At 37.4% G+C, this 9,081-nt stretch overlaps 1 protein-coding gene across 1 annotated transcript; it reads left to right on the forward strand.

The window, feature by feature from the left end:
• The first annotated feature begins 2,766 nt into the window (after positions 1–2,766).
• On the forward strand, positions 2,767–7,893 carry LOC113705829 (serine carboxypeptidase-like 2). The gene is made up of 14 exons (XM_027227738.2): positions 2,767–3,103; positions 3,200–3,345; positions 3,748–3,824; positions 4,114–4,236; positions 5,075–5,177; positions 5,661–5,698; positions 5,821–5,922; positions 6,044–6,130; positions 6,575–6,736; positions 6,839–6,910; positions 6,995–7,113; positions 7,199–7,312; positions 7,426–7,471; positions 7,599–7,893. Exons 1-14 carry the CDS (start codon positions 2,832–2,834, stop codon positions 7,680–7,682), a joined length of 1,545 nt encoding a protein of 514 aa, XP_027083539.1. The 5' UTR covers positions 2,767–2,831; the 3' UTR covers positions 7,683–7,893.
• Positions 7,894–9,081: the final 1,188 nt, after the last annotated feature.

Consider the following 9,081-nt stretch of genomic DNA (forward strand, 5'->3'; position numbering starts at 1 on the left):
TAAAGTATTGTGGAGGCAAAGTTATTAGATCTAATGGATTGAGACACAGGGTCAGTCACGAATACTACAAGATCTAAGTCCAACACGGAAGACATGGAATGTTGGCGGGTTGTGGTTGGCGTAAAATATGATATTAACCATGCAATGAAAATGTTGACGAATAATAATAGAGAGCCAATCTTACGGTGAAAACAAGGACGAACTGTAACTAGAAGTCAACCATACAATGAAACCGTGGACAATTTTTCAGCAAGATAAAGAAGATTATGTACGTTAGTCTAATTTATATTTCAATCTCTAGCAAGCTTAGGTTCCACCATGGGATTGATCCGATTTTAACCTATTTTATATCCTTTCAACTAGATTCATCCCATATTTGCTTCTGTTTCAATCGGTTGAACCGACCTGTGTGGTTCAATTTGTCAAAAAAATGAGTTTGGTTGAGATGATTGAACAATTACACAAGAAACTTACTATTTGTGGGTCCAATTACACAAGAAACTTAAAATTGTGGGTCCAATTTGTCAAAAAAATGAGTTTGGTTGAGATGATTGAACAATTACACAAGAAACTTAAAATTTGTGGGTCCAATTGCACGAGAAACTTAAAATTGTGGGTCCAATTTGTCAAAAAAAAAATGAGTCTGGTTGAGATGATTGAACAATTACACAAGAAACTTAAAATTTGTGGGTCCAACGTACCAATGGAGCAGAAGGAATTGTACTCTTAAATCTTAGTACATGCTAGTTCAATCATAGATATAGTTAAAATCTCTTAGGTGCTATTTTCCCCTCACACTTTATTACCGGGCATCCTGCACCTTTCACTACTGTCTCCTCTCACACATCATGTCTTTAAGTTGGAATAGTATCAACCTTTCATTCGACGGACAACATTGCATTCAAGGTCCTAGTGGGAGGAGTTGCCATTGCTACGCTCCGATAACAATACTGGGTAGGGATGGCAACGGGACAGGGGATCCCTCTCCCGTAAAAATAAAATAAAATCTGTTAGGTGTTATTTCCCCCTCACACATTAGAACTAGGCATCCTGCACCTTTCACAATTGTCTCCTCTCCTCACATATCGGGTCTTTAAGTTAGAATAGTATCAACCTTTCATTCGACGGACAACATTGCATTTAAGTGTCTAGTGGGAAGAGTTGTCATTACTATGCTCCGATAACAATGCTGGGTAGGGAAAGCAATGGGATGGGAGATCCCTCTCCCGTCTCCCGTCCTGGTGCCAAATATCTCCCCATACACCCACTCCATCCTTTGCCCCTGCCCTTACCCCGCCTAGCTCCCGTCAGGGAGTTTGCAGGGGAATGATAAAAATTTGATCCTGTAGCTATTTGCTTCCATAATAACTAACAAAAATTCAACATATCAACCCATGGGGGGACGGGTGTCCCTTATTGCCATCACTAGTGTTACATATTATTGGGCCCTTTTATCACAAAAGCTATCTCAAAAGTTAAAGTTTTCCCTCACACGTATAACCAAATATCTTTTTCCTTCCACAGTTGATGTAGAATAAACTGAAAATTCCCCATTCACATCAGGCCCGAGGTTGGAATAGCATCAACCTTTCATTCAATGGGTGCAGGTTGGGAAAACACCAACCTTTCATTGACAAGCAACATTTCATTCAAGTGTTTAAATTGATTAATTTTTCATTTGAAGATGAAATTGGTCAGCAATTGACAGTTTAAATACTAAATGTGTCATGTTAAAAAGTTTGAGAACGAAATGTATCTATGACCTAAAGTTTAGGGACATTTTCCTGCGTTTTACTCTTTTCTGTCAATATGTTAAGTTATAAGACGCTCTGGATGAAGACAGAAAACGTTTCTTTGAAAACTTCCATTTAGGAGATACTTAGGATGCGAGTTTATGGGATCCTTTATACCTTCATTAATTGCATTAGTACTCTTTCATGTTGGACTCAATAGCTCAGAAATCTATATTATCTCCTGCCACAAGATGATTAGTTGAAGTTTGCTAAATACAACGTGTATAGGATCAACAATTTGTTGCTCTATGAGTATAAGATTAATTATTAAGGCCCTAAAACTTACTTGTATTTTGGTGTTATTCCAGGAAAAGAGGTCAGCATTGAACCATGTATTGATCTTTAAGGTCTATACCTTTGATAATCTTCTCTTTTCTAGTCTACATAAGCTAGATTGATTACATACTATTTGGAGAAAAATTTACCATCCCGAGGTTAAAACAGAGACATTTCCCTTTATGGCTTCAGGGATACATACTTGGACATCCAGCTACTAAAGTTCAAGGAATTCTTAACTATCTAGTCCTGTTTGCTTTTGAGCGCTATGTGGAATTTTGATGTACTATGGGAGGGATGTAGGGGGAGGGAGAGGAGAGGAGAGGGAGGAGGGGCGGAAGAGGAGGTTGCAGGCTGGTGATGTCGGCAAGCTAGTGGCGGGTTGAGGTGGGGGGAGGAGGAAGAAAATGATGGAAAAAGGTGAAGAATTTGTTTGTTTTTAAATATTAAGGGACGCGTACATTAAATATTTTGAGATGTTTATAGAGGATTACTGTAAACAAAATAGTAAAAAAAAAATTGTCTATTAAAAATTAGACTAAAAACCCATATGAAAATACGCTAATAATCCATACTTAATTAATAATTTTTTATTTAATTAATTGAACTCCGTTGCTCCGGTCATTGTCATGCCAAACCAAATTGATCCGTGCTCCAGTCGAGCCCACCATTTTTCAACATTACACGCATCATTAGAATAATGATGCGTGTAATGACTCATGACACGGCCCGTGTAATGACTCATGAGATATTATACCTCCCATGATACTCCACCGGAGATGCTCGTATATAGAGTTCGCCGAAGAACTCTATCCAAGTGCCTGGAGTCTAAAGTTGCTCTGCCTAGTTCCCAAAACGAGAGATCGGCCAAGCTCAATGGAGAAGTTGCAGGTGCTCCTAAGGCATCCTATCTTCTGCAACCTGTTCTTGCTGCTAGTTTATGTTCAAGCATGTTCAAACCTTGCTATGGCTGGTTCCATAGTTAAATTTCTTCCAGGATTTGAAGGACCCCTCCCCTTTGAACTCGAAACCGGGTGAGCCACTAAGTATAACATATATATAATAACACTAGAAATTAACATTGATCAAAACTTAGAAGAAATAGTTGATCCATTTTTTGATATTATCAGGTATATTGGAGCTGGTGAATCAGAGGATGTGCAGCTCTTCTACGCTTTTATCAAGTCAGAGTCAAATCCTCAATCGGATCCTCTTATCATTTGGTTAGATGGAGGCCCTGGCTGCAGTTCATTTATTCCACTTTTCTTTGGGATAGGTGAATTCTAATGCCTTACACTTTGCAGTAGGTGTCACAAAAAAAAAAAGAACAATTGCGGCACTATTTTGATCTTGATTGCGTATAATCTTGAAACTCTGCAAACAGCCTTTCTGGTTGAAACTCTGCAAAAAAGACAAAAGACGTTGTTGTCTGGTTGACGAAGCTTTCTGGTCTTTTGTTTTGTTTTTTTGGGTAAAAGTATTAATTTTATTGAATAGCATCCATTTGTCGCCAGTAGCTACACGTTCACATCAAATTAAAAAGTCCAAAATATATAATAAAGCTTTTGAAAAATGTTCCTAAAAACAGGTAATTCAAATGGAGCCATAATCTTTATTTGTCTTTAATGTTCAAGTGCCAGCATTTGATCAAGTCACTGGCCGTGATTTTCTGTTGCAGGACCAGTAATTTTGGAGCCATTGTCGTTCGACGGCACTCTGCCCAAATTGGTATTAAATCCCTCTACTTGGACCAAGGTAAACTCAAGAATTGAGTTTCTCTTTTCTTTTATTTTATTTTCCTGCGAGAGAAAAAGAGATTTAAGTTGATGAGTATATCTTAGACTCATAGAAGTGTTATTTAGCATTTATTATGATGTGATGTATCCTAGATGAAAAGGTTGTTGAGATACATGTATAAATAAGGTTCCAAATTTTTTTTTTTTCAAATAATGTTCAAATAATCTTTATCCAAACAAACCTAACTTTCAAGATTAAGAATTCGAGTTGACTGCAAGATTGAGAATCATTTCTTGTTACTTGTTAGGTTGTAAGCATCATCTTTCTGGATTCGCCAGTTGGAACTGGTTTTTCTTATGCTAAGACTGCAGAAGCTTCTCAATCTTCAGATTTTCAAGCCTCTGATCAAGCTTATGAATTTATCAGGAAGGTACACGCCCATCACTCAGCTAATTAATGAATCATAAGGCTTCATGGAACGTTGGACAATTACTAACAAGGAAAATGCCATACTTGTCTCTAGACCCTTTATTATGCAAAAAGACCAGTGTACTATCATTTAATTATTTTCCTTCTGAATAGCGGAATCCTGCGTAGCCCTCCCAAAATTGCCTCCATTGGATTCAAGTTCTCTATGAACACGGTTTTGATTGTATAGAACAGTTGACAGTGGAAGATGAATAAAAGTTACATCAATAATAACTGGCTATGGTAGTTTCGACAGTTAGCATCATGGAAGCCATAGTAGAGGAGGAGCTCTTGCATGGGGAAAGATCCCAAAGTCTCATGAAATGTGGCAATCTCTAGAATGGAATATCCCACTCACAGTGTTTAGTTAGTGAAATGTTCTGATACGGACTCCTATGATAATTAGTTTAACATGTATACTGAGATATTCTATCTCTTGTACAAACTTGTCCAATATCAATGAACTTACAGTTTTACCTTGAAAAGATAGTGGAAGATGACTAATTTTGAATTTGATGCTTACAATTCAATTTTGGGTACAAATTTCAATAAGCGAGGCAATTTATTGTCTTTTTGCATGTTGTTGTATTTTAATGTCTACAATTGGTTTGCGAGTGCCTATAGTACACAGTGCAATTGCGACTGCCAATTATAGAGGCTTGGGTGGACGATATTTGTTGCGTTTTTACCCATTTGAACCTCGAGTTAAAAGCTTAATTTCCCTTGAAATGGGAAAGAAATTATAGTTAAAAAGATGTTTACCTTTTACAAGATTGGTTTTGATGTTGATTATATTGCAGTGGCTACATGATCACCCAGAGTACAAGTCGAATCCATTCTATGTTAGTGGAATCTCATATGGGGGCATTCCTGTTCCAATATTAACTCAACTTATATCAAATGGTAAGATTTTTTCAATGTGGCTCTTTACCCTAGGGAAGTTTTTCGGTTGTGTTACAATCTGATTGTTGAAATTGTTATGCAGAGATACATAGGCATTGTAAGAGATCTGAATATACTATAAATGCTTTCTGTAAGCTTGTAGTATATGCGAAGTCTCTTTAGGTAGGAATATAGTTGCCACCTTAAGCTAAATGGGTTTTATTAACATAATGCAGAGCTTTAAGGGGGGGAGGGGGGGAAAGGGTTAAAAGTTCCCTCAGAAATTTGCAGGCTTTTTATTCTTTTCTGTCCATATGTTAAGTTATAAAACGCTCCAGAACAAAGCAAGCAAACGTTTCTTTGACCAGTTCAGATTTCTACATTATCTCCTGCTACAAGATGATCAGTTGAAGTTTGTTAGATACAGAGAGTATAGGATCAATACTTTGTTGCTCTATGACTATTAAGGCCCTAAAACTTACATGTATTTTGGTGTTATTCCAGGAAATGAGGACGGCATTGAACCACGTATTGATCTTAAGGTCTATACCTTTGATGATCTTTTCTTTTCTAGTCTACCTAATCTTGATTGATTACATACTATTTGGAGAAAAATTTAACATCCTGAAGTTTAAAACTGAGACGTTTCCATTTATGGCTTCAGGGATACATACTCGGAAATCCAGTAACGAAGGTTTCAGGAATTCTGAACTATAGGGTTCCGTTTGCTTATGGGATGGGGTTGATTTCTGATGAACTCTATGAGGTAACTTATTTCCTTTGTTTGTTACCTATTGATATCTCAGAACACTGTCATTTGTCACATGCATTCTTACAATGTAAAATTACCCGTGATTTTCTAATTGACCTGTATATTTACAATGCAGTCCTTGAAGGTTAACTGTAAAGGGGAATATGAAATCATAGATCCCAGTAATGCAGCGTGTTCGAAAAATATGCAGGCATACAATGAGGCAAGCAACCATATCTATGCAATTTTTATGTGACTATTTTCAAAAATTAGGCAAGGCCTAATGGATTTACTTAAAGCGTCCCCTAAACTCAAGTAAGAGGGACAGAGTTAAGGATTGTCAGTGTAACCGTTTCTGACTAGTGTAATATCATTTGAACAAGCAGTAATTCATTGTAACTTACTCGTACAATTTCGTAACAGAGTTGCAGTTATTGTTATGGGCTTACACCAGCACTGATCGAACATCATACTTCTGTTGCGAAATTGTAGAAGTTAACAATGAATTACTCTAATTTATTCAAACAATAACACACTTTCCAGAAACGGTTGTATTGACAATTGGTTCCTACCCCTTCCCTTTAATTTGCGGGCTACAAAAGGTGGGAAGAATCAGAATAATGGAACGGGCAACCAGAGTGATGGTGTTAATAATTTGCTTCTGCAGTTGGTTCGTAATATTGACGATCAACAGATCTTGATTCCCGTATGCCCTCCCCTTTCACGAGAGCCAAATAAATTATTTACTGGTGGGAGATCCATTATACAAATGTTGTATAAGAAGTTTGAAGAGCTAGACGTTCGGGAATCTACTCCAGTCAAATGTCGAGTAAGATGCTACTAGTATCGTTCTATGTAAACTCGTGGATAAGAGCATCAGTTCTTGGTAGCACAACTGATCGCCGTTTATTCTGTTCACTGGCAATCGTAGATGGAATGGATTACGCTCGTTGATCACTGGGCTAACAACAAGAGCGTCCAAGAGGCCCTCCATGTGCGAAGGGTATGTCTAAATCGAGCACTATGGTATGTAGCATTTGAAGAATGCCGAAGCAAGCCTGAACTGATTTCTGTAATCACATTGCAGGAAACTATCGGACAGTGGGTAAGCTGCAGCTATCCCTTGCCATACACAGAAAATGCAGGGAGTGTTGTACCATATCATGCAAACCTTAGCACTAAAGGATATAGATCCCTTATATACAGGTTTGGTACCTAGCTCTGAATCTTGATGCATGTAGGTTAACAGCAGTGATTTTAAGTACTGAAAGTGGAGTTCTTTGTGATTCAGTGGTGACCATGATCTGTCGGGCCCGCACATTGAAACTCAAGCGTGGATAAGATCTCTACATTACCCAATTATTGACGATTGGAGACAGTGGATTCATGAAGGCCAAGTTGCCGGGTTTGGTTCAAAATTGAACAATGTTTCTTTTCTTGATTACACCACCATTAGCACGAGATAAAAAGATGACTTTACCCAACTCATCTAAATTTGTTCTGTTTTCCTGCTTCCAGTTACACAAGGACCTACGCAAATAAGATGACATTTGCAACAGTGAAGGCAAGAAATTTCTGTTTCTATTGCTTCAGTGCAAGATTTGTTTACATGGTAACGACTAACAACAAGGTTAGAACATTCTTGGGACTAACTAGCTCCCCTTTTTTCTTTTTCTTTTTTTCGGGTGAAGGGAGGAGGCCATGTTGCTTATGAGTTCAAGCCTGCCGAATGCAGAACTATGCTTGAGAGATGGATATCGCATCAGCCTCTCTAATCAGTTGGCATATGGATTATGAACATCTTTGATCACTTCTGAGCATCAAATGTTCCAATCTTAAATATATATATATATATATATTATTTGTAATTTTGGGTCATGAGACGCTTCTACTCCAAGTCTCCAATGGATTGCCTTCTTATGGAGATATGATTAGTGGAGAAGTGAATAAACTGTAGTAGTTAAAATGGGAACCACGTTGAATTCACAGGAAGGTACAGGTTTGGCAAGGAATTCAAATATTCAAAAAAAAAATTGTTACTCCATTAAACATGAATGGAGGGAATGTACCAAAGCTTTTAAAAGATGATGAGGAGTAGGAAAGGGAATTTCTTATTCATAATTGAAAAGCAGTTTTCTTGAGAACACTTTTAAAACCTAAAGAATATCAAAAGTAGAAATCCCTTGTATCTAGGACCGATCTAATCACTTTTTAAGCAAAACTGTGACTCAAAAGTACCTTAAAAGCTTTTTTTTTTAAGATAGCCCTAAATTACATATTTGTGATCACGGATGATCTGATCATCGAAGTTTCACACTTGAGTAGATCCGATCTTTAGATATTCAATAGGTCAAATTGTGCTATCCATCTCACTAAGTGATGCGACTTAATCTGGATTACTGAATTTTTGATAGCCGGATCTTCCAAGTTTTGGCTGAGCGTGTTAAGTGTATCAAGATCTCTCTATTTATGATGAGCCCAACAACATCGTTCAAATCTTGCTGGTGCTAAGGGGAATGGGGCACATATGGGTGCATGGGCTCAAGTTTTTGCCTACTCATATGGGAAGGAGGAATGCAAGGCTCATATGGGAAGATGAGAAACGCCCAATCAACAAAAACCTCGAGGAGAGAAAGAAGGTGACGGAGAAAAACAGAGAATAGAGTTTGAACACTCTCATCAAGTATTGGGTGGACTCTTTCTGTGTATGAAAGAAAGAAGGCAAGGTATGATGCAGAAAAGCACAGAACGGATGGCGACTGTAAAATGGTTAGACCTCAAGGTCCTCAACTCTTGATCTGTACTTTGATAAAACTTCAAAGGAGGTAGTGCAAATAACCCTTCAATGTTTTAAACAAGTCATTTTATTTTCTTTTTTTTTGGTTATTTGAAGGAAAACATTTACAACAGAACGGAAAAAAAACAAAAAACAGTTATGTAAGTGAACTTTACATGCATTACAGTTCGTGAAATTCGTCAATTCTCTGCAGAATTCTGTTCAGTGGACTGAACATAAGCACAATATTCCACAACATCATCTTTGTAAGAACCATATTCGTTTTACCATTGACTTAGCTTCCAAAGAGTAGCTTCAGTAACACATAATCAAATAAACTTCTACTTCTCGTGAAAATCAATGTTCAAAAGCATCCATCGGGTTATCAGATGAACTTC

The sequence above is a fragment of the Coffea arabica genome, chromosome 1e (assembly GCF_036785885.1).
Source record: "Coffea arabica cultivar ET-39 chromosome 1e, Coffea Arabica ET-39 HiFi, whole genome shotgun sequence".
Lineage (NCBI taxonomy): Eukaryota > Viridiplantae > Streptophyta > Magnoliopsida > Gentianales > Rubiaceae > Coffea > Coffea arabica.

Bases quoted from the DNA above. Each gene is read 5' to 3' on its own strand.
- LOC113705829 (XM_027227738.2), top strand. From the start codon at position 2,832: ATGATACTCCACCGGAGATGCTCGTATATAGAGTTCGCCGAAGAACTC. The intron at 3,346-3,747 runs GTGAATTCTAAT...TTTCTGTTGCAG, and splicing joins TCCACTTTTCTTTGGGATAG to GACCAGTAATTTTGGAGCCA. The intron at 6,911-6,994 runs GTATGTCTAAAT...ATCACATTGCAG, and splicing joins AGGCCCTCCATGTGCGAAGG to GAAACTATCGGACAGTGGGT.